The sequence below is a fragment of the Lampetra fluviatilis genome, chromosome 9, assembly GCF_964198595.1.
Source record: "Lampetra fluviatilis chromosome 9, kcLamFluv1.1, whole genome shotgun sequence".
In the NCBI taxonomy this organism is placed as follows: Eukaryota; Metazoa; Chordata; class Hyperoartia; order Petromyzontiformes; family Petromyzontidae; genus Lampetra; species Lampetra fluviatilis.
In genome coordinates, this window is record NC_136283.1 from 5118192 (window position 1) to 5142475 (window position 24284).

The 24284-nt window shown below is 47.1% G+C and overlaps 1 protein-coding gene across 1 annotated transcript in view; it reads right to left on the reverse strand.

Moving 5' to 3' along the window:
* The window catches only part of CDHR2 (cadherin related family member 2), a 62660-nt gene that overhangs the window by 10442 nt on the left and 27934 nt on the right, over positions 1-24284 (reverse strand). The window contains exons 9-23 of the mRNA XM_078859637.1: positions 23913-24038; positions 21880-21955; positions 20627-20748; positions 19614-19838; positions 18533-18679; positions 17428-17580; positions 16576-16640; positions 7433-7679; positions 6680-6919; positions 6350-6422; positions 4981-5583; positions 3900-3971; positions 3512-3567; positions 2503-2663; positions 1472-1574 (exon numbers count right to left, since the gene is read on the reverse strand). Of these exons, the coding sequence (XP_078715763.1) occupies positions 1472-1574; positions 2503-2663; positions 3512-3567; positions 3900-3971; positions 4981-5583; positions 6350-6422; positions 6680-6919; positions 7433-7679; positions 16576-16640; positions 17428-17580; positions 18533-18679; positions 19614-19838; positions 20627-20748; positions 21880-21955; positions 23913-24038 (2469 nt within the window). The remainder of the gene's footprint in view (positions 1-1471; positions 1575-2502; positions 2664-3511; positions 3568-3899; positions 3972-4980; positions 5584-6349; positions 6423-6679; positions 6920-7432; positions 7680-16575; positions 16641-17427; positions 17581-18532; positions 18680-19613; positions 19839-20626; positions 20749-21879; positions 21956-23912; positions 24039-24284) is intronic.

Below are 24284 nucleotides of genomic sequence, written 5' to 3' on the forward strand. Positions count from 1 at the left end.
GTAGAACCAGTGGGTTCCTACCAGTAAAAGTAACTTGAGGGGATTTTTTTTACTTTGGGCGCGAAATTATCTGACATTCGGCGGGATCGAAACTGACCTGGACGAATATGGAATCGATGATTTGTTTTCTGACATTGATTCTGATTGCACAATTGGAATAGAATTGCGGGGGGGGGGGGGGGGTGACACCTTTAAATATACTAAAATATAATATAAAGAAAATAAAAATGGAACTGGAATGAGTGCAGCATTAAATACAGCATCCTTCATAGGACGTACTGTAGGGTGGTGCATGGGATGCTAGGCCATGACTTGTGCATATAGATATACAATCGATATATTTAGCGTTTAGTGTAACTCATTCCAATACCACCAAAATAACTCCATTACGCATTTGCTATGTTTTCTATGTACGTGTTTTTTTTGTAATTTTAGTTTTTGTTCCAATTCTGTACTTTATTGCTGTGCTTTGTTTGTGCTACTTTGGTCAATTTGGCGAATCCAGATCACTCTTGCAAATGAAAGTTATCCTGGTCTCTCTGAGTCCTCACCTGGTTAAACAAGTTGCAATTGAAACTTTGAATGCGTCAGTCGACACCCTAGACACCATTGCGAGTGAGATGTCCCTTCTCAGGGGACTGTCAAGGTAAAGTATTTGAATGAAGACAAAATAAATATACGATTCCAAAAGAACCCAATAGTATGGATACCAAAATTGCTGCAATCAAGACTTAAAGACTCTCCATTGTGAGTCGGTGGTTTTAACCACTGAGCCAGATACTCAACACATACTTTTACACATACAGTTTATACTTTGTCCTTCATTTGAATACCGTTTGTAACGGACCGAGCTCATAAAAGTGTGTTGAGTTTGGAGAAGCCATTCGAGGCCTTCCGGTGTTGCCAGGTGATTTCCATTTGTACCTCTTTTTAAAAGTGTGTGGGGCGATGATCGATAACGCTGAGTAATATATTGCACTTCACTTACAGAGAAGACACACGGAGACCCACAGACTCACACAGAAATCCATCGCCTCACAAATGGACCCATATCCTAACATAGAGATATATAATACACGATACAATTTGGTGTCTACTGGACATCTTTGAACTACTGGAGATCTGTGAAAAAGAGCTTCATAGCTCATCGGATTCCTCCAGTCTAAATAAAAAACATCTGATTCTGACAATGTGATGTACATGTGTACGTTGAACTTCTTTCGCACTGTACATAGCCAACCATGCTAATATGTGTGGGTAAGAACACACTAAACACAAAAAAGTAAGGGGTTGTCTTTTACCACAGCCACACTTCGAAATTCACCACTCATGCAGGAGGTATTTGCATCTTCCTTCACATGTGTTTTTCTAACGCGGTTAAGTGCCGTCCAGGGTATTAAAGATGGACTTTGTTATGACCACCGCACTGAGGAGACGTATGTAAAGTTGTGCTGGAAGGACGATGACGTACGGTGAAGTCGGTCGATGCTCGAAGCTGAGGACTCCCGTTGTCCGACACTGTCACGGTGATGATGTACCTTCCGTCCTGCGCCGGGTTTATGGCTCTTGTTATGCTGTGTAAAAAACAAAAAAAAGATGCACGCAAAAAATACAAATTTTGTTTGATCACTAATTCAAATTAGGTTAATGACACCGAACTCAAAGGAACAAAAAAAAATCACGCACACAACAGCTGACATTTCAAGCAAAGGCTCAAAATTATAATTTTTAACGATGAACGTAAATGTCTCGAAGGCATTGCTATTGACGAACGCGCTGAGGTGTTGTTATCTGAGTGTTTGTGCACCACCCACTGCCACCACAGCCTCACAGGCAGTGGCGGCTCCTGCAAAATCTCTCAGGGGGGGCAAATGTCTGGATGATTGATAAGGATAAGGTCTACCCATGCAATGGATAAATTAACAGCTTAAGCATGTAAAGGCAACTTCACTACTTTAATATTAATGAAAAATAAAGTGACTCTTACAATACATCTCCTTGTTTGTGTCTATACTCACTATTATTACAATCCACTCAGTTTATTTTATTAAAGATTCCACTAGGTGGCGTCAATAATATTGTTGACTGAAACGTGCTTACGAATGATGACATAAGCATGTTAGTGCGAGCCCTCCCGGAAGCCATAGAGAATGCATTGGAGCGCCCGCCGATCGAAAAAAAACATCTTTGAATGTAAGTCTATGGGAACACTCGGGGCGATTCTCAGCCAGAGTGAAATCGCCCAAAAAGAGGCGGTACTCCACAGAACGTGACATGACGCTGATTGGACTTTATCCAGAGGCACAGTAACGGCTAGCGTAACTCTGGTTGAATGAGATTTTGAATGTGATTGAAAAAGTCCCTTTCACACTTTGGTGGTGCGTCGCCCAATCGCCCTAATGAAGAAACCGCCCCTGCTCACAGGTGTCTTGTGTCATTTCGCCGGCGCTGCCGTGGTGTAAGTAAAGTGGCAAAGCCACCACGGTGACGGCGTCCACTCACCCCATGGAGCCCGTGTACTGGTTGTTGTTTTCGCTCGCTTGGGTCTCCATGGAGAATATGTTCACATCCTGCTCCTCCGATATGTTGTTGGAATGAACCAGCAGCAGCTTCGTCACACTGAACCTGAGCTTGGCGTTTTCTCCCTCGTCACTGTCTGTCGCCTATGCAGAGTAACAATAACGCATCGTAGCAACAACAGTAAAAGCACTCGATGCATTCGTCAATAATAATGTATGGCTTTAAAATGGAACTGTATGTATGTTGAATTTCTTTCGCACTATGCGTAGCCAACTGTGCTAATCCGAGGTGCGAAAATACATAACAGGCGACGTTTCAATTAAGGAAAAAAGTGATTGCTATGAAGAATGAGCATTGCTCAAAATGTCTCCTTTAAAAAAAGGTGTTAATATATATTTATTTTGATCAAGAGTCCAATACAAGGGAGTGAAACACATGCCATGAGCGAGCGGTAAATCCGGCGCCCTCATTTTAGAGACCGGACGAGATATATATATTTTCCTTTTAAGGCACACAGTGTTATGTGTTGGGAGTTTTTTTGTTTGATATTTGTGCTTATGCGCCACTGACAATGCAGCATCGCCGAATAATTTGCCTTTAATGACGCATCGTAGGTTTTTTTTGTCATTTCATTGTTTCTAATTTGTGACTGTTGTCGAAATTACACACCTCAATGTCACTGATAATTGATATCGAAATTCCACTAGACACGCTGAATTGGTAAGTTGTATCTGTATTATATATATTTTTTTCTATCTACGTGGCTTTACCGAAAGACCCAAAGAATATGAAATCCTGCAGTCACGAAAGCTTTAAGTCAAAATTTTAATGTAATTTATAATTTTAATGTATTTTGCCCATCTTCACTGTTATTCCGAACCTAAACTTTTTTCACAGTACGTGGTATAGGTGGCGTGCAAACACTTAAAATGAGCGTGTGGTGAAGAGCTAGACAAAGATTTCAATGAATAATGGAAAACAAAAACTTTACCTGCCAAATTTCTGGAAACACGTATTTATCATTCGCAATTTCTGCAACGATTACACCTGCGAAGGCAAACACGTAGATTTCATTTAGCTGGGGTCAACAAACACAAAAATGGCTGTGACTTTGGAAACGTACTGAGGTTTATTTTTCTTATCCACAGTTGTCGCGTGTAGGCCCACGTGGACAGCAACAAACAGCAACTGGCGAAGGTGTGATGGATGAGCGATAATGCGTCTCTTGCATTGAGCGAGGTTATCACCGGAACGTGAGGAAATAAACGATGGGAGGGAATTCCAAAGTGGAGCAGTGCGTGGGAAGGAATCAGAAATAAAAGTGCGTGACATGCAGTGTGGTCAAGTATATGTTGCTATGGCATCCTGTGTAAACATACCTGTCGAAGGTCTTATTTGGAAAATGGGATCATTGTCATTGGCATCCAGAATGTTGATTGTGAGTACACCAGCTGTGTTGATAAAAAGGATAATGGTTGTCAAGAAACCTGAGATAGCCCACGTGATTGAGCATCAGTAAAATATATGCAAATATGCAAGATCTCCCTTGACGCAAACTTTGTCTCATTAAGCTGTCACCTGCTAAAATAATAGTTAACCGAATTCCAGCTCACATAAGAGTCGTTAATGCAGGCGATGCTGTATCTGAAATGATGAATATGAAATATCATCTATATCACGATTATAAGCGTAAAGTAGAATTTATATTTGTTTCTTCTGCACGTAACCCATTTATATTGATACAGCAAATCTGGCTGTGACGGTCCCACCTGATGACGGAGACTTGTGTTGCCTCCGAAACGTCGTGATTTTTGTTTTTATTTTGTTTTACTTTCTACGTGACTTTACCGAAAAAACCTAAGAAGATGATTCCTTGCAGTCACGAAAGCTTCAAATCTAGAATTGTCTCAAGTATATAATGATCCTTAATTAAGGAGTTCCCAAATGGCTACACCTAAGCACCAGAAGATGTGTGCTTTCTTCACAGAAGACAAAGCAGCTATCTTAAAACGTAATGGTGATTTCACTCAACAACAGCGTATTGCAGATTTCTAACACATTACTTTACGACCCAAACACAGCTTTATGATGATGCTGATGATGACGGCATTATTGAGTAACGGCCTGTGCTTCATTTATCACTCAATATTTTCCAAAACGCTGCTAAACTGGCTTTAAGTCGGGATTATCTGCATCAGGCACTACCACTAGAGTACAAAGAAAGCCTATCCACAATAACGTATATTATTGTAACATACGTTCCTCTGAACAAGTTTATACAAATTCCATGAATAACGTAACGTGAGATGGATGTGGCATCCCAGAAATAATTTCAAGGACAACATTCCGGACAGTTCCGGGTGAAATTATGTACTGGCAATGGCTGTAGGCAAATTGTTCTTGCACTCTTAACCTGCTGTTCGGGCCTATTCTAAGCATCTTATTATTCAGCTCACTTACAGGTAGAATTTCTGCTTTTCACTGTCGCAAGATCAATGAGGACCACAGTGAGATCCACCCTGGTGATCTTCTCAAAGTCCACCTCGATGTCACCGTAGTAGACGGTTCCAGATGTGCTGTTGATCTCAAACCACCTGGCGCATTCCGATTTGTTGACACTAATCACTCCTTTGTAGCAAGAGTGGTCGCTGATGAAAAACTTCAGGTCCGCGTCCGTGTCCTTGTCAAATCCAGTCACGCTGGCCACCATCGCCCCAGGCCGTCCGTTCTCGAAGGCATTGACGCTGCGGGGCAAATCCTTGATTTCCGGAGTCTCGTCGTTTACGTCTGTGATGAGGACCGTAACAGTGGTGCTAGAGCTGCGCTCCGGGAAGCCCAAGTCAGTCGCCACGATCACCATCGTGTAGATTTTGTCTACCTCGTAGTCGAGCTGGTTGCCGGAATCCACTGATATGTTGCCGACGAAGTCTAAAGAGCGGTTGGCTATCGGAACAGCTCTGATCAGGAAGTTTCCTCGCGACCCACTGAAGATGCTGTAGCTGACACGATTGTTCGGGAGGCTGACGTCAGAGTCCGGAGCGTGAACGCTCACCACAAAATGTCCTGCGTGGAAATAAATACATTTTTATGTTTGCGTGCACATGTGCAGCGCATAAGTACATACAACATACACTCGTGCACATTTGCAAGATACACAAATACAAATATTAATTATATTTACAAATGGATTTGAATTGATGGGGCTTCACTCATTCATAGTTAAGTGTGTGTACATGTACAGTAAAACCTTGGATTGCGAGTAACTTGGTCTGCGAGTGTTTTGCAAGACGAGCAATTTTTTTAAATAAATATTAATTTGATAAACGAGCAAGGTCTTGCAGTACGAGTAGTACGCTTTGTCTGCCGAGCGTCACGTGATCACAACTGATATACGAGTGCTTTGATATACGAGTGCTTTGGATTACAAACACGTTTCCGGAACGAATTATGCTCGCAATCCAAGGTTTTACTCTATATAATGCAATATATCATGCAGATGCATATACACCTGCACATAGGTAAACGTGCATTGTGACTGAGATGCACACAAGACGTCCTTTATATGGCAAAGTAGAACTCCTCTTATCTGCAGTGATGTAGGGGATGAATATCGGGGATCCTATTATCCGCAATGTTCTCTGCCAATTTACTTCACATATCTTCGGGGGGGGGGGGGGGGCAAATCCGTGGATAATCGTGCAGAATAATAATAATTGGGGTGCGGATAATGAGTTTTTGCGGGTGATATGGTTGCAGATAAAGAGACATTCTACTAATATATATGCTTAAGCAAAATTTGCACAAATCAATGTCAACATTGTTATGTCACCTGCGATTGCGTCTTCTGGGATGGAAGCAGTGTACACCGGCTTTGTGAAGACCGGAGTTTCGTCATTCAAATCCTAACAAAATACACATCATTAAGAATGTTAAACAGCGTTTGTTGTGCCATAGTCTTTATTATTATTTTGCTCAACAGTTGTGTTGTGAATATTGTGATTGTACTTCATTGTCATCATTCATTATATTATTGAAACCTTGCGCACAGGTGGTGGCGCATGCAGAAGAAGAGAGAGAGAGATCAGTAGAAAGGCTGCGATGGGAAATCCGGTTGTTTTGCGCTGCTGGGCGTTAGCGGATGACGGCGCGTCCAACCCACCTCCACCTTGACGACGACCGACACGGTGGAGTTGAGCGGAGGATTTCCCTGATCCTGTGCCATCACCGTGAGGTTGAACATCTCATTCAGCGACGAGTCCATGGACTCTGCGTCCAGATGCCCGCTGACGGTCAGCTTTCCCGAGGCGGCGTCGATGGTGAAATTCGAGAAGTCGTCCCCTCCAAAGATGGAGTACGTGATGTTGCTGTTCTGGGTGCCTTCCTCATCTTTATCCGTGGCCTTCGCCGTGCCAGGTGATCAACAAGAGGAGGCAACAGCAACCGCCGCGAGTTACGAGACGCTCCTTGAACAAGACACTCGTTTTTGTAAGAGGAGCATGGCGCCCTCTGCAATGTTTGTGCACGTGAATAGAGGCGAAAGGTGCGGCCCTACAATTTCTTGCTCACGCCACTGCAAGGGCCTCCACTACAGGGGGGCTCCAGAGGAACCCCCTCGAGAGGCTGTTTTTTGGGCCTACTCTTCCACGTTGAAAAAGAGATGGGAATACCCACACTTTGCCCCACCACACGTACCCTGTCGATCGACCGTGGTGGAATTGTATAACTTTAGTATTTATATTTGCATATTGAACTTCTTTCGCACCGTACGTAGCCAACCGTGTTTCAACTGAACAAGCCACCGAGTCCTTAGATAACATAGAGATTACAAAACTAATGTTGGGTCTAAAATGTATTAATTTAATACAAACAGGAGCTTTGGCGTTGGTAAAACCGCGTGCGGAGCATGTCCTACCAGGATTAAAATGGAATCGTTGACCGTGTTCTCCTTGTAGAATGCCGTGTAGGTCGTCTGCTGGAACAGGGGGTTGTTGTCATTGACGTCCAACACGTTGATTTGCAGGGGCACGCTCGAGACGCGGCCCCCACCGTCCATGGCGATGACGTTGGCGTAGAACACAGGCTTCGTCTCGCGGTCAAGCTGCTTTTTGTCACGCACGCTAAGTGCTCCCGTCACATTGTCCACCTGGAACGTGTCCCTCCTGCGCGCAGAAAAACAGATTGCGGAGTCCGTTTAACGTTCGTCGCTGTTGTTTTTTGTTAATCGTCGCATCGGTGAGATTGCAACCGTTGAGGCATTAGAGTGGAGGCTGTAAAAAGATTCCAAAGGTCAACGAGCTGCCATTTCATGGCGCTCGCATGAAGTGGCTGAGAGAGTTTGTCCTTGTCGTCAGCCAGGTGAAAATGTAAAATGGCTGCCCTGCCATTTTGCAAGCGGTATCGTGCACATGAATTACAAGTCAAGATGAGGAAAAAAAGCAGTCACACGGTTGTTTATTTGAGAAATGTATATGGTAATGACTCTTGGCATGGAAAGTTTAAGGTAGTTACTTCACCATTCCATTTTATATTCTGGTTGTGTACGGTTTAGTCTTTAGACCCTGAACTGACTGTTCAACTTTGGTCAAAAGAGAAATGCCTTATAAAACACTGTTTTTGAGCACATCTACCGGCTACAGCTTCAGAGAAAAACATCGTATGCACCAGACACTGCTGATCTGTCTTGCACAACGCTGTTTTATCGAACGCATGTTTTGGTTATACACCACGCGGTTCACTTATTGAGGTACGTTTAACCGGAACACGGGGGAGGTGACGCTTCGGCCCTGCGTCGCTTTGACGCCACTAAGATTCTCATCTCCGTGTCGACAAGTACAGTAGACGCTGGGGGGAAAATCTTGCGACCATCTGCCCTCCCCAACACTCGCAAGCGGTCTCCCTCCACGTCTAAGCCCCCTATAACACTCCCACCAACATCATCATCATCATCTTCTTCTTTTCCTTGATCATCGGCGTCATTCATTGTACATAAAATAACATTTTTCATATCGTTTTTTTAAGTGTTACATTTTGTCCCATATTTAACTTTTTTTTACATGTATGCTATATGCGTGATAATTTTTTTTGGCATGACAACAAGGGGAGGGAGGGGGAATCACATAGAATAATAAGTTGAACAAAGAGGGGGTGATAATGTCGTACTAAGGAACGCAACCCTATTTTCCCCACGAGGTCTATTATCTGTCGGACACAGTTTTTGCCCAACACGGACGTAACCCTCAACGCTTTTGGCGAGGTTATTGTGGTGCTTCAAATACGAGATTCAAAATGATAACCTGGGTCTGTCCCCAAACCTGGAAAACCCTTGTAAACCAACCCTATCAAGGGGTATGCTCGAGAGAATATTAATCTAGCCTCATTGGTGCATGGAGATGGAGCAAATGGGAAACTAATTGAAAACAACCACTGTTTATTATGACATAATCCATTACCTTCTTCATATATCCAACCAGGCAGGGGCGGTTTCTTCATTAGGGCGATTGGGCGACGCACCACCAATGTCATTCAACCACAGAGTCACGCTAGCCGTCACTGTGCCTCTGGATATAGTCCAATCAGCGTCATGTCACGTTCTGTGGAGTACCGCCTCTTTTTGGGCGATTTCACTCTGGCTGAGAATCGCCCCGAGTGGTCCCATAGACTTACATTCAAAGATGTTTTTTTTCGAACGGGGGGCGCTGCAATGCACTCTCTATGGCTTCCGGGAGGGCTCGCACTAACGTGCTTACGTCATCATACGTAAGCACGTGTAGTAACGCTTATGACTCGTTCACACCGGAGTTGGAGGCACACTTGTTTATTTAACACCACATGTTGTGACATACACACTGAGGGGGTATCGGCCCCCTCACCCGTCTATCTGAGGACACACCTCTAGGCTAACCCTAGCCTGCCTCTGAGTCCTCCTCTAATGGGCTAGGGGAGGCTATCTTGGCCCGACACTGGTCAGTCGGGCCCGGTACCCAGAGTCCAGACCAGTACTGGCTCTGGCTCTGGTACCACGCCACTGGCTCGAGCCTGCGCGGTCCTGATAAGGACGGCGTGCCAGGGGGAGACCAGGGCTCTATCTAGGACGTCTTCCGTCTCCTCTTCTTAGCTAACACAACACTCCCGAGCCCCTCGATACATTCCCCTTTTATACCCAACCCCTCCCTGAGGGGTGGGGCCCCGGGGGATCATAATGACCGAATCGACCCCCCAGGGTGTCTGGCGCGGACGTCGCAGAGGGCACCTGCTCGTGCACACATGTAGCCCCGCCTACTGTGTTTGTTTACCATAGGCTGCCATGCATAACGGGCTCTCTCTCTAACACCCCTACATCACTCCCCCCCGCATAGCATGCAGCCGTCCCGGCTGCCAACATACAAAAATTTGACAATAAAGGTGCCTTCACCCCCTGACCGCGCGTGTGCCTCACTATTTTTGAACAATAACAGGAACCAGAACAAGAACGCAACAGCAAGATGAGAAAACAACCCGTCGCACCCCCCCCGAATAAATACGAATTCCGTAAAAAAAAACAGCCTATATACAATCAGCAGGGAACCCACCACGCACACACAACACACGGTGAAGCCAACATATGTACATCCGAGGAGTGGGGAACACACCACCCACACAACATCCAATGAACACAACAGCTATGTACACATTTTCCGGCCTCACAACAGTTTGCGCATTTTAGCGCGCGTCCTTGCAGCGGGCCCCTCACACGGGGTAACCGCGTGTGGCGGACCATCAGGTGGCAATTGTCCGTCTTGGGGTGAGCATTCATCCGACTCCGCGTGACCCTCGGTATCCGCAGGAGGGGTGATTGGGCGTGAGCCCGTCACTCCTGATGCCCCTGAAGGTGGCACAGCCGGCAAGGCATTAGGTGAGAGCGACGGAGACGGACCCAGCGAGTCGGCCGACCCCCCACATGCTTGGCCACGCGCGTGTGAAGTGTGATTGTGTACCGCAGAGAAGGGTTTTAACCTAGAGGGGTGCACGAACCATCGCCGCTTCCCCCACTTGATGCGCATGCACTGCGGTCGTAACACCTCCACCACTTCCACAGGGCCCCGCCACGGCCGCACCAGTTTAGAGGAGGTTGCCAGTGGCACCTGGGGGCAGTGCAGCCATGCCTTGTCCCCCGGCTTCCACTGCAGCATGTGCGCTCGACTCAATCTGAGGCGCTCATTCGCCTTCTGACGGAGGTCAGAGTTTTGCATTGCAGCATCCCGTGCCTCGGTCAATTTGTCCAGATTAAATTTAACGTGGTCAGCCAGATTAGTTTTTCCCTGCGGCACGGGGATCTGCAACTGGGCACGAACAGGCGGGTCTGGTTCTCGGCCGTACATGAGGTAAAAGGGAGAAAACCCCGTAGCTGCATGGGGTGCCATCCGGTACGCCGCCAAGACCCCCTGAATTTGTAGGTCCCAATCCGTTTGCGAGTCCGAAACTTGTTGTGATAACATGGACGTGATGGTGCGATGCAACCGTTCGACCATCCCGTCAGTTTGTGGGTGATATGGGGAGGTCCGAATTTTCTTTGTGCCCAGGAGATCACAGACTTGTCTGAGTAGTTTACCGGAAAAATTTCTGCCCTGGTCGGTCAGCAGCCTCTCCGGAGCACCTTTGTCCAGGACATAACCCTGAACAAAGGCCTCCACGATGGCTGCTGCCGACTGGTTGGCCAGAGGCCAGGCCATAGGCCAGCGTGTAAAATACTCGACACCAGTCAACAAATATCTATTCCCCCTGGGGGTGGCGGGGAATGGTCCCAAAATGTCCAGAGCGACCAGCTCGTTTATCCTGGACACTTTGATCGATTGCAAGGGCGGGTTAGACTCCCGTGCCGGCGGTTTGCGTTGTGCACATCGAGGGCATGATCCCAACAAATCCCCAACATCCCTCGTCATGCCAGGCCAATAAAAATCAAGTTGCAGCAAGGCGAGAGTCTTTTGGGTCCCCAGGTGTAGGAGGCGCTCATGAGCGGCCCATACCACCCTGCCCCGCAACCCAGTAGGGACCACCAGCCGATGTCGACGCGACTTCCCGTCCCAATGCATCAGCAGGCCTTGGCACATTTCCCATGCGTCGGAACCACCTCTTTTTCCCCCCGCCGCACCGCCAACGCGACGTCGCCACCCGAGGAGGGACACATCCTCCATCTGGAGGCGCCCCCAGTCAATGACGGGCAACCCCAACAGGGAATCTTTGCCCTGTTGTTCGATCGAATTAGTAACTACTGTATCGTCGTCGTTGGCGGCCGCCAAGACAGGAACCGATGTGTCCCCTGGAGGTCTGCAACGTCCAGACCCCAGGAGGCATGCACACTCGGAGGTGGTTGGCAAGCGCGACAGAGCGTCCGCGTTGGTGTGGCGAACGCCCTTACGGTATGTGGTTTGGAAATCGTAATCCTGGAGGACCTCCAACCATCGGGACAATTGTCCCGATGGCTGTTGAACCCTCAGGGCGTACTGCAGTGCCGCATGATCTGTGCGGACGGTGAAATGCCGACCGTACAGATATGGGCGATACTGTTGGATGAAATGGACAATTGCCAACAGTTCCCTACGGGTGACACAATATCGTTGCTCCGCTGGAGACAACACCCGACTGCCGTACGCAACCACACGTTCCACGCCGTCAACCACCTGGGAGAGCACGCCCCCAATACCCGTGTTGCTCGCATCGGTGTCGAGCAAGAATGGTTTTGAAAAATCAGGGTAAATCAGGGGAGGAGCGTTTACCAAAGCGTCCCGAAGGGAGCAAAAAGCAGCTTCCTCCTCCTGACCCCAGCAGAACCGAACCCCTTTTGATGTTAAAGCGTGTAGGGGTTTTGCTATAGTCGCAAAATTAGCGACGAAGCGTCTATAATACGACGCAAACCCAATAAAACTCCTAACCTCTCCCACTGAGGTGGGAGTCGGCCAGGAGCTTACACACTGCGTTTTGGCGGGATCGGTAGAAATACCTGAGCGTCCCACGATGTGCCCCAAATAACGCACCGACTCGCGTAACAAATGGCATTTTTGGGGCTTAAATTTCAAATTAGCAGCCCGCATCTTTAGGAAAACCGCCCGCAACCTCTGGAGATGTTCATCAAAAGTTTTGCCAAAGACAATAACGTCATCCAAATAAATCAGGCACGACTCCCATTGCAATCCAGCCAAAACCAATTCCATCAACCGCTGGAAAGTTGCCGGCGCTGAGTGTAAGCCCATCGGCAACCGGTTGAATTGAAACAGGCCGTGCGGAGTACGGAAAGCAGTTTTAGGCTTTGAATCATCGTCCAGAGGAAGCTGCCAGAATCCCGAAAGTAAGTCCAATGTGGAGAAGAATCGCGCTCCCGCCAAGGCGTCAAGCGATTCGTCCATCCGTGGGAGCGGGTATGCGTCGGCAACCGTAATTTTGTTAAGGCGCCGAAAGTCAACGCAAAACCGCAACGAACCGTCCTGCTTCTTAACCAGGACGATCGGCGCTCCCCAAGGGCTGTTGGAGGGAGAAATGATGTCGGCGGCTAGCATGTCATCAACAGCCGATTTGACATGGTCCTTTTCGGCGGGACTCAACCGAAAAGGATTCTGGCGTATTGGCGCGCTGTCACCCGTATCAATATGGTGACGCAGCAGATTAGTGCAGCCCAAATCGTATTTATCCCGACTGAAAACGTCGGAAAATTCCCTTAGTAGTGTCTTAAGACGTTGACGCTCTAAATTTGACAGGTCCGTCGATCCCGCACAAAGCGCCTCGAGCCACCCTTCATCGCTGTCCGAATGTGGTCGCGGTGCAGGGACAGCGCCGACATGACTCGCGACGGGTTCCTCACAGGGCACCGGCGTTGCGTGAGCAAGCACGGTCCCCTGTGGGACCACCACCGTCTGCGAGCCCACATTGAGGACCGCGATGAAGGGTTCTCCTTCCCCTCTCACTATGGTCTGGGCCGGGAGTAAATCAGGTCCACTGACCCCGGCCCTAGACGGTCCCAACAGAACCCCTTGAGCCCCAATGCCCTTAGCGAAGGGCCGCCGAAGTTTCAAGGGAATCAACATTTGCGCCCCCGGAGGAACGCGCACCGTTCTATCTACGAACGCCGGCACCGTCGCGAACGCCGTCCGGCTCGTAGCGGGGGATGGCAGAAACGCCATGCGTCGGCCCGATGGGAGCTCAATGCATCCCTGGTCGATTAATATCCTAATCGGCATTTTGGCCAGGAAGTCCGTCCCCAGCAGGCACGGAACCGCCAGCGAGGAGGAAACAAAAATCGGCCCAGACAATTTAATATCCCCGACACAAATTTGGGCACGAATTTGTCCGATGATGCCAAGTGAACCCCCGTTAGCAGCAAAGAATGGCACGTTAACAGGCATCAAAGGACGGCTTTGGGCAGGGAGAATGTTATAAATCAACTCCGAAATAATGGTCGCCGATGCTCCTGTATCGACCAGGATGCGCACCTCGACCCCATCGATGTGGCCCACAACGGCCGACGACCCTGACGACGCGGCTACAACCCGATGGGCCAACACGGACCACTGGCTGGGTTCAATCGGAGTACCCAGAGCGGTGCGTGTTGGTGCCATGGTACGCGATATTGGCCCCCCCTTCGCTGCGGTGTTTGAGTGTGTGACGGGCGTGTGCGTGGGCCAAGCATGAGGGGTGCCGCGACTCGCCGGATTATGATGGTGGAGCTTGTGACGAGGGCCAGCGTCCCGTTGAGGTGTCGTCCTGCGCTGCCCAGGAGAGCGGCACCCCGAGGCGACGTGGCCCCGGATGCCGCAGTTGTAACAGCGTGGAAGCGCTGGTGACGACGATGGATGTTGTAGACGGCTTGAACCGGCCCGGTCCTCCCGTACTCCCGCTCCATGCTGCCGTTGATGGTCGATGGCGCAAACCTCTTCCGCCGGGAGGGTGGCTGCAGCGACGGCACGCCCGCTCGCCGCCTTGCTGGCCTTCCGTCGTTGAGAGGACAGGTTTGCGTGGAGAAGACGGGCCGCTTGGAGGGAGCACATCTCTGCATCGTCCTGTGCGACAATGACGATGTCTAAGTCGTCCGCCAGCAAAAGTATCTTCTCTGTCACCATGGCGTCGACACCCTCGTCATCCATTCGTGGAAAGGCCTCCTTCGCCAGTGCCAGGAGGCTTGTGCGGTACGCCAGGGGCGACTCCTTCGTCCCTCGCTGGCGATCGTAAAAGAGTTGGCGACAGTCCGATGGTGGACCATATACCGCCGACAGCACCTGCATCGCCTTCCGCAGCGTGGAGCGCCTCTCCTTCGAAGCCGATGTTAGAGTGGCGAGGGCGTCGCTGTCGAGAAGTGCTGGCAGCGCGCGGAGAGCCTCGGCGTCTGTCCACTGTGCCATCTCCTGGTGAGCGAGGAAGCGCCGCTGGAAGCCGCCCCAGTCGCCATCCTCGCCCACAAATTCCTTGAGTGGAGGTAGCCGCTGATGTAAGGCAGCGGCTGCAGAGGAAGAACGCACTCCCTCGTCCGCCTCACTCAAGTCAGCGTCGGCACGAACCAGCGATGGCATCGCCGGTCGCACCCGTGGTGACGTTCCGCCCGTTGGTGGTGACGCGGCAGGTACTGTACTCCCGCCGTTGGACGCGATGCTTAGAGCGGCCACGCCCTCAACAGCAGCTGCGGCGATGGCGGGAGTTTCAAAATGTTGCTCCGTGGAAATGGCGGGAAGGCGCTGTGATCGTCGGCTGCCGTTGCCCCGTGGCGGTCCCGCAGCCCCCAGCTGCGTGATGGTGTCGAGCATGGCGGCTGCGGCGTACAGCAGCTCGGTCAGCTTCGCGTGCGCCTCCCTCAGCCCCTCCATCGACGGCTCCCCTTCCTCCAGCTGCTGTGGCGTGGATGCGCCCAGCCCCGGCTGGTCGATGGCATCTTCAGCCGTCTCGGGCCCTCCGACTGCAGTGGTGTCTTCTGCCTCTGGTACCCCGACTCGAGTCGTCCGGCGTGTATCCATGTTCGTACTTTGTTTCACTTCTGACGCCAGATGTAGTAACGCTTATGACTCGTTCACACCGGAGTTGGAGGCACACTTGTTTATTTAACACCACATGTTGTGACATACACACTGAGGGGGTATCGGCCCCCTCACCCGTCTATCTGAGGACACACCTCTAGGCTAACCCTAGCCTGCCTCTGAGTCCTCCTCTAATGGGCTAGGGGAGGCTATCTTGGCCCGACACTGGTCAGTCGGGCCCGGTACCCAGAGTCCAGACCAGTACTGGCTCTGGCTCTGGTACCACGCCACTGGCTCGAGCCTGCGCGGTCCTGATAAGGACGGCGTGCCAGGGGGAGACCAGGGCTCTATCTAGGACGTCTTCCGTCTCCTCTTCTTAGCTAACACAACACTCCCGAGCCCCTCGATACATTCCCCTTTTATACCCAACCCCTCCCTGAGGGGTGGGGCCCCGGGGGATCATAATGACCGAATCGACCCCCCAGGGTGTCTGGCGCGGACGTCGCAGAGGGCACCTGCTCGTGCACACATGTAGCCCCGCCTACTGTGTTTGTTTACCATAGGCTGCCATGCATAACGGGCTCTCTCTCTAACACCCCTACACACGTTTCATCCAACAATATTATTTGTTGCCACCTAGTGGAATCTTTAATAAAAGAAACTTGAGTGGATTGTATTAATAGTGAGTATATAAACAAACAAGATGTATTGTAAGAGTCACTTTATTTTTCATTAATATTAAAGAAGTGAAGTTGCCTTTACATGCTTACGCTGTTAATTTATCCTTTGCATGGGTGGACCTTATCCTTATAAATCATCCAGACATTTGCCCCCCCTGAGAGATTTTGCAGGAGCCGCCACTGCAACCAGGTATAACTCTCTTGAAACAGTTCTCGAATTGTCATAGGATGGATGTACCAGTGTGCTTGGGTCAGCAGATACAGACCAATATTTCAAAAAATGACGTTTCGCACCTCCGATTAGCACAGTTGACTAAGTATGGTGCTAAAGAAGTTCAGCATACGTACATTTATCGGCGACAATAAAGTACTGCGTCACAGTAGCTGAAACTAGCGATACTCACACATCTGTTGCACCAGAAAGGGTGAACAATATTTCTCCAAAGCTTCCTGAGTCGATGTCGGTAGCCTGGCCAACAGAATGAAATGATGTACAAGGACATTTATGTTAGGAGATATGATATCTTCTATTTTACGGGCATTTATTTGTATTTTAGTCGTTCTCTTCGGGCAGTATTTCCTGGTCGCGGCTCGACTCTTGGCTTTGCCTCTTACAAAGAGAGCTCAGCTCAAGGCTTGAGTCGCTAAACTCGGGCTTGAGCCGCTAGGTACCTTTCAAAGACGCATGGGCGGCTCAGCCATGGCTCGGCTCACCGAAATCCTGAGCCTGGCTGGGACTGTGCTCAGAACCGGCTCAAGTTAAGCGTGGCTTTGAGCCGCCTCACCTGAGCCAAGCCTGAAACGAACCGTGCCTGAGAATACAGGCCTTAGTCTAATCGACTAAAGCAGTAAAAATGCTAGTCTACTCTTAGTTGTATAAAAAGGTCACGAGAGAGGCTTGCAATCCCCCCCCCCAACCCTCCCAAATATTATCAAGTCAACCAATCAACGAATTAAATTATTAATATACAATTACGACCTTACTAAATTGTCTCAAGTCTGCGTCTTCATTCATATTCATTCATTTTGGTGTTATAGTCGCGCTTAGGTCATTGGTGGTCAGGAGTCGCACGACCATTTTCGTCCACTCACAGTCATCGTTGACGAACGTAAAAAAAAAATACTGTGCCGACAAATACTTGTTATCACCTATCTTAGGATCAAAACTGATGCTGCCTTCAAGCAACGATTTTTGATTGTGCTAATGAATGGGTACATGTGCTCTATAAGTGTGTGTGTGTATATGCAGAGCTCACTTCAATTATATGTATAAAGTCACCATCACTAGCACCCTCTGACACATTGACGTAGATATTTTCGTCAGAAAATATTGGACTGTTGTCGTTAATGTCGACGAGGTTAATAGTCACAATGGCCGTCGTGGTGAAGTTACGATCTGTGGCAGTGACCTGTAAGTACAAAGAGACACAGACTTCTTATTTAGGCAGAATCCTGTATTCATGCTAACTCTATAATGAGTTCACAGTAATTTATGACAAATAGGAAGAAGCAGATGGGCACATGTGTCTTTTCAAAACAATAAAATATAAGTACATTTTTGTCATCCTTCCCCAGCACCTCCTATTGGCACGGTTGGATACATACGGTGTGAAAGAAGTTCAACATGCTGTATATACATACTTCAGTATACTCTAGTCATCTTGTACATTCGATGAAAGGCATTATAGCGTGACGAAAAAACATGTAACGGAACGAAATCTGACAAGTGCACAGCGAAGCAAGGAGGGGTGCATGCGTGGAATTGCACTGACCAAGGCATACATATAGATGGAGAAAATATAAAACACCTCTTGATTTTCTGGTGACATTATAATGCTCAATGGGGGTCAACTACAGGAGATCTTAGAATAACTTAATGAAGGATGTGGAGTTGGGGCCAAGTTAAGTGGAAAACGAAGACGACTTACAACAAAGTCACGTAGTTAGAAATAAAATAAAATAAATCACGACGTTTCGATCGCAACACAAGCGGTCGTAATCAGGCAAAGGAGTCAGCCTCTAAAGGCAAACTGTTTATAGTTTGACTCATTTGCCTGATGACGACCGCTTGTGTTGCGATCGAAACGTCGTGATTTGTTTTATTCTATTTCTAACTACGTGACTTTTACCGAAAGAACCAAAGAGTATGGATTCCTGCAGTCACGAAAGCTTCAAATCAAGATTGACTTACAAGTTCAACAAAACTAATGAAGGTACATATTTCTGTATAGGCCAATAAAGGTGCAATATTTAGTTATAGACGCTTAATTTTGTTTATTTTTCTGTCTCTGGTGATACTGACAAGTGAATTATTGTGTTTGGACATTTGCCGAGTGTCTCTGTGGATGGTGATTGCCATACCTGCACATATAACACTTGGATCTCTTCATAATCCAACTGACTTGCATCTTTGACTCGGATGGTGAGAGGGCCTTCATTTATGATTAAGATGGGCACGATTTCAAAGACTGTTGTGTTTATGGAAAGGCGAACTTTGCCATTCTCCCCCTGAATGGGAAAAAAATAGCAACGTTAAAAGCCTCGACCAACAACTGCTGCCACCGAAGCTTAATTCAATGAGAGTAGGAACAAATAAAGATAAAGGCGCAGCCCTGCAATTTCCTTTGCTCACACCACTGCTGGTGGAAGGGCCTCTAATAGAGGAGGCTCAAAGGAGCCCTTCTAATGTTTGTTTTGCTTTACTCTTCCACGCAGGGACAGACACCGTGGAAGAGGTGGAAATACCCACACTTTACCCCGGCACATGCCTTGCCGGAAGAAGGAATCGAACCGGCAACCTCTGGATTGGAAGCCCAGTGTGATACCATTACACCACGGCAACATCTGATTACAAACATGCATACGAATTATTGTTATGTGTGCAGTACACAGAAATACACTCCGGAACTTTAATTGTCTGACACTTTTAGGTACAATACCTATGACGTATAATATTTACATTAACTGTGTATTTAATGATTATATATACGGTGCACACAGTTCAAATGTGAAAACAAATTCTTGCCATATAAAAATGCACAACACTGTAAAATCAGGTCATAGTTCTAACTTTAGCTTTGCAAGTGTGTGCTTGTCTTTCTGCTTGGGGAGTAGTGGCGCATCGGTTTGCGCACTGCGCTACAATCTCAGCAACCTCAGCTCAGTCCACATTGTTGGATAACAACAGTGCCGAGTAATATTTCTTGTCCTGGGCCTCCACTAGGTTTCCCTCGGCCTTAAATGGGTACCTCTGTTGCGGTGTATGACCAGCGCTGGGAAGGCAGGTGGTTGGGCATGTAGCTGGCCAGACCCTTGACCTCCTTGGTAATGCCCCAATCTTAACAGGTGATCGCTCACAGCACTTGCCCCCAAACAGTTTGTATGTTTTTATGTGGGGAGGGACCTTTGTGTGCGTGTGTGTGTGGAAAATAGAAAAGCTTACCTTATCGGGGTCCCTTATGTACATGTTGAGGTTTGAGATCGGTGACCCGGCTGAACTCTGTTCGGGTAAGTGCACGTCAAACGTGCTGCTAATACTGCCCACGGGCTCGTCGGCCGTCTTCAGGTAAAACGTGGGCTCATTGTCGTTCTCATCCAGCACCGTCACTATTATCGTAGCTGTGGCGGTGGAAGGACCAGTATGATTGCCATGTAGTACCTCGGAAGCCTTGGGAAGGAAAATGACATGCACACCATTGTGTAAAACACAATTAAATTGTGCCGATATCGTAATTCGAAATAGTTTAATGAACTGCAACAGTGAGTATTAACACGATCATCAATTACACAAAAATATACTTAATATTATTGGTTCTTTCGGTAAAGTCAGGTTGGAGGGAAATAATAAAATAATAAAAATATTAAACAATAAAATTCTCAATGCGTTTCGACTGCAACACAAGCAATCATCATCAGGTGTGAAATCCACAGCAAGAAAATAAAAAAAAGTTTTTATTTTATTGTTTAATATTTATTTTATTTTATTATTTCCCTTCTACGTGACTTTACCGAAAGAACCAAGAATATGAATCCCTGCAGTAACAAAAGCTTTAAATAAAAAATATATATTTCATGTTCATACAATTATTACGCAGCCTTTGTACAATCAAGCGCTGGAAGAACCCCCCCCCCTGCCAAAAGCCTGTTGGTCATGGGGTTTAATTTACCATCCACCACCACGCTGGTAAATGCATGGGGCCATATATATATGTGGGAGCACAGAAGTACAGCACAACATCTGATTTTGCTGCAGTGCCCTCTGCTGGTCACCCCGCAGCCCTGCAGAAGCCTGTAATACGTGCAAGGCGATCACCCATCCAAGCACTATCCCAGGCTCAGTCTTGCTTGGCTTCTGCAATCTGATGAGATCGGGCGCATTCTGGGTGAGCTGGTCTTAAGCAACGTGTAACTTGGTCACAAAGCACACTATTACTGTTGTTATTTAATGATACGAACCTGGACAGAGAATGTGATGGTATCACCGGGCTGGATGTAGGTGGTGTTTTCTCGGTCGATAAGTGCGGCCGTTTGTATTGCCCCAGTTGCACGGTTAATCTTGAAATTGCCGTTCATGTCATCTGGAGAAATGTGGAGATAAAGACACACACGACATTCCTTTCTAATTAGTAGAGCAAAACATTTCACATCGAGACCTCAATGTTTATTTTTGTGGGCACACCGCTCCAGATCCAAACCATGCAATTCACCCAGCTCCGCATTTGAAGCATTTCCACGAAGTTGTAAGAACGTCGCCAAAACATTTACATGTTGCAAAAGCATTATTAGATTTTACTTTAAGAAATGTGTAGACTCAACCAGAACATATCTTTAAGAATTATAAACAGATTTTGTTTTAAAGTAATTTAAGCCCAATTTTTAGTCAGCACTGCGTTGTTATCTCAATTCTATTATGGTATATATAATACTAGCTTTACTACCCGGCTTCGCCCGGGACTTGGACTTATGACGCCCCAGTGGCGATGTTCACACACCACACCAGTTACTCGTTTGAGGCCGAGTCGACCTAGGGGAGGCCCAGGACCAGTTCAAATAATCGTCCCCGGTGGTGGCCGTGAGTGGGAATCGAACTCGGGTCGCCGGGTTCGTAGCGCGGCGCGCTAACCACTACACTACAATGCGTTACGCTTCCACGTGCGCGGGGGTCACATGCGAGATTTGACGTCACTGTGACGTCACTGTGATGTCACTGTGACGTCACTGCGACGTCCCTCGTATATTTTCTAAAGCACTTTAATACGGGCGTCATTTGAGTGCTATTATGGATGGGCCTGACCAATATGTAACAAAAAAATTCTTAAGAACGAAGTTTCAAACCTGTTTGGGGCATCCTGGTTTCAGAGTAACGACAGTTGCTGGGTTCTGTCATCGTTCAATAAATTCACAAGGGCCAATTTGAACATCCTACAGCCGATATGGCAACTACGAGACCGATGCAAGATGAAAATAAACCGGCGCAGGGGGTCTGTCGTTGTGAAACACGAACTATCGAGCACATCATCCACACTTGTCCACTCAGATATATTTCGACGGAGGAAATGGAAGATCTTCACTTGGGTGTCACCCATCTCGTGGCTAAACAGGCCAGAATTAAAAGTGTTTCTATCCAAACGCAGCCATATATATATGCAAGAATAACTAATAGGGCCATAAGCTGCCACTGTAATTATTTTGATTGAAATAATCGTTACCTTTAAGTTCATATTCAATTCGATTGTTGATGCCCTTGTCTCCGTCCACAGCTGTCACAGACAAAACAAAGGTACCCTGGCCAACAAAAGAACAACAAGTCTGATTACACATCAAGAACATGTACAGACTATAAGAAATGTAAGTGAACGGCTTGGGACAAAAATACATCCAATCTGGCTAATCACGTATTTGTATATTTATATCTTCTCTCATGTTTTGTTATATTGCCCACTGTAGTTTCTCAACATGGCCCAAAGTTGAACATTATGAAGAAAAATGCAATGGATTGCTGAAATAGAGCTCCGTGCCTACAGCCAGTAGATGAGTAGTTTCTCACAATGGCCATTAGCTACTTTGCTCCCGTGAAGTACGTGAACGACAGCCAGTCGATTGTGGGACTACTGCCTCTGACAATTTTAAGAATTGTTGCCAACAGAGTAAGGCATGATCTTAGCTACTCTACAGTAGCGTTAGCTTCTGAAAGCGCCAAAGCACAAAGGCAAAACAATCGACTCGAAAATAGAGTTCGTCAATGTGATTTCCTGGAGAAGCGGCTTTTAGTATAGACCAGTGGCGGCTCCTGCAAAATCTCTCAGGGGGGGCAAATGTCCGGATGATTTATAAGGATAAGGTCCACCCATGCAAAGGATAAATTAACAGCTTAAGCATGTAAAGGCAACTTCACTTCTTTAATATTAATGAAAAATAAAGTGACTCTTACAATACATCTTGTTTGTTTCTATACTCACTATTAATACAATCCACTCAAGTTTATTTTATTAAAGATTCCACTAGGTGGCGACAAATAATATTGTTGGATGCAACGTGCTTACGTATGATGACGTAAGCACGTTAAGGCGAGCCCTCCCGGAAGCCATAGAGAAGGCATTGCAGCGCCCCCCGTTAGAAAAAAAACATCTTTGAATGTAAGTCTATGGGACCACTCGGGGCGATTCTCAGCCGGAGTGAAATCGCCCAAAAAGAGGCGGTACTCCACAGAACGTGACATAACGCTGATTGGACTATATCCAGAGGCACAGTGACGGCTAGCGTGACTCTGTGGTTGAATGACATTGGTGGTGCGTCGCCCAATCGCCCTAATGAAGAAACCGCCCCTGGTGTAGACGGTCCTCACCTGCGACACAGCCTGCCAGGGGATCTGCGGGCTTCAGAATCATGAAGCACTTTTAAAATACATCTAAAAACTTCCTTTTTTAAACTTGCTTTTAATTAGGATGTTCTAAATGTGTTATTCTTATCATGTCTTTGCTAGAAATTTGTTACGTGATTTTTTTTTGCCTACAATTTCACTTGTATTACTCTTTGGTTATTTCGGCAAAGTCACGTATAAAGAGAAAATAACAAATTAAATAATAGCATACGACGTTTCGATTGCAACACAAGCAATCATCATCAGGTATAAATGATACGTTCATTTGTTATTTTCTCTTTATACGTGACTTTACCGAAAGAACCAAAGAGTAATTCCTGCAGTCACGAAAGCTCTAAATTAAGTTTTCACTTTTATTGTTCATGCCTGTAATGCAGTATGTATTGCATTTGCACGAATAGTGTTATAGAAATGAATTCATATTCTTAGGTTTTTTCGGTAAAGTCACGTAGGTAAAGCTTCAAATCTAGAATTATAGAAATTAAGTTTGATTGATTGATTAAATGAGCATTGAAGTGGTGCCCATCTGTTTACAGTCCAGAACCAGTGGTGGAAAATTCCACAATTCCTCTGACAGGGGTAAGTATATCAATAGGACAAGCAGTGTCGACTTCCCCGTATTGTGTTACCCAGAAGGATGGTGGGCTGAGTCAACCCCCTACCACAGTTTGGACTCAAAACCTTCTGATTGCGAGCCACTCCCTCAACTCACTCTCTGCACCACAGCGTATATTAATGTGTTTTTTTACTCTGCAAAGCACAAACATAAGTTTATAATACTACTGAAATCAAAGTTAGCTGCGCAAGTTTGAAATGTATCTAATGTGTTTGTGGCGTGTGCATGTTTGGTCGTGATGTTACCACAAGGGAGTTCTCCATTATGCTGTTTTGGTAAATTTCATTTCTGAATTCTGGCGGCAGATTTGGCTGGTCCTCAACGTTAACAATCAGAATTGCAGCTGAACTCAGCGGGATGTCTCCCTTGTCCTGAACACAACAACACAACACCATCCAGTCACCGTGCACAATCGCGTTAACGTTTTAGCTCTCCCATCCGTTTTCGGGATAGCAGCCCATATATGAACTCAGGATTTCAGTGTTGTTACCACAGCACTATTGTAGGGACATTAGTATGTATGCTGAACTTCTTTTGCACTCTACATAGACAACCGTGCTAATTGGAGGTACAGGGGAAGGATACAAAACTAAACACAAAAGGCAATTTAAAAAAGA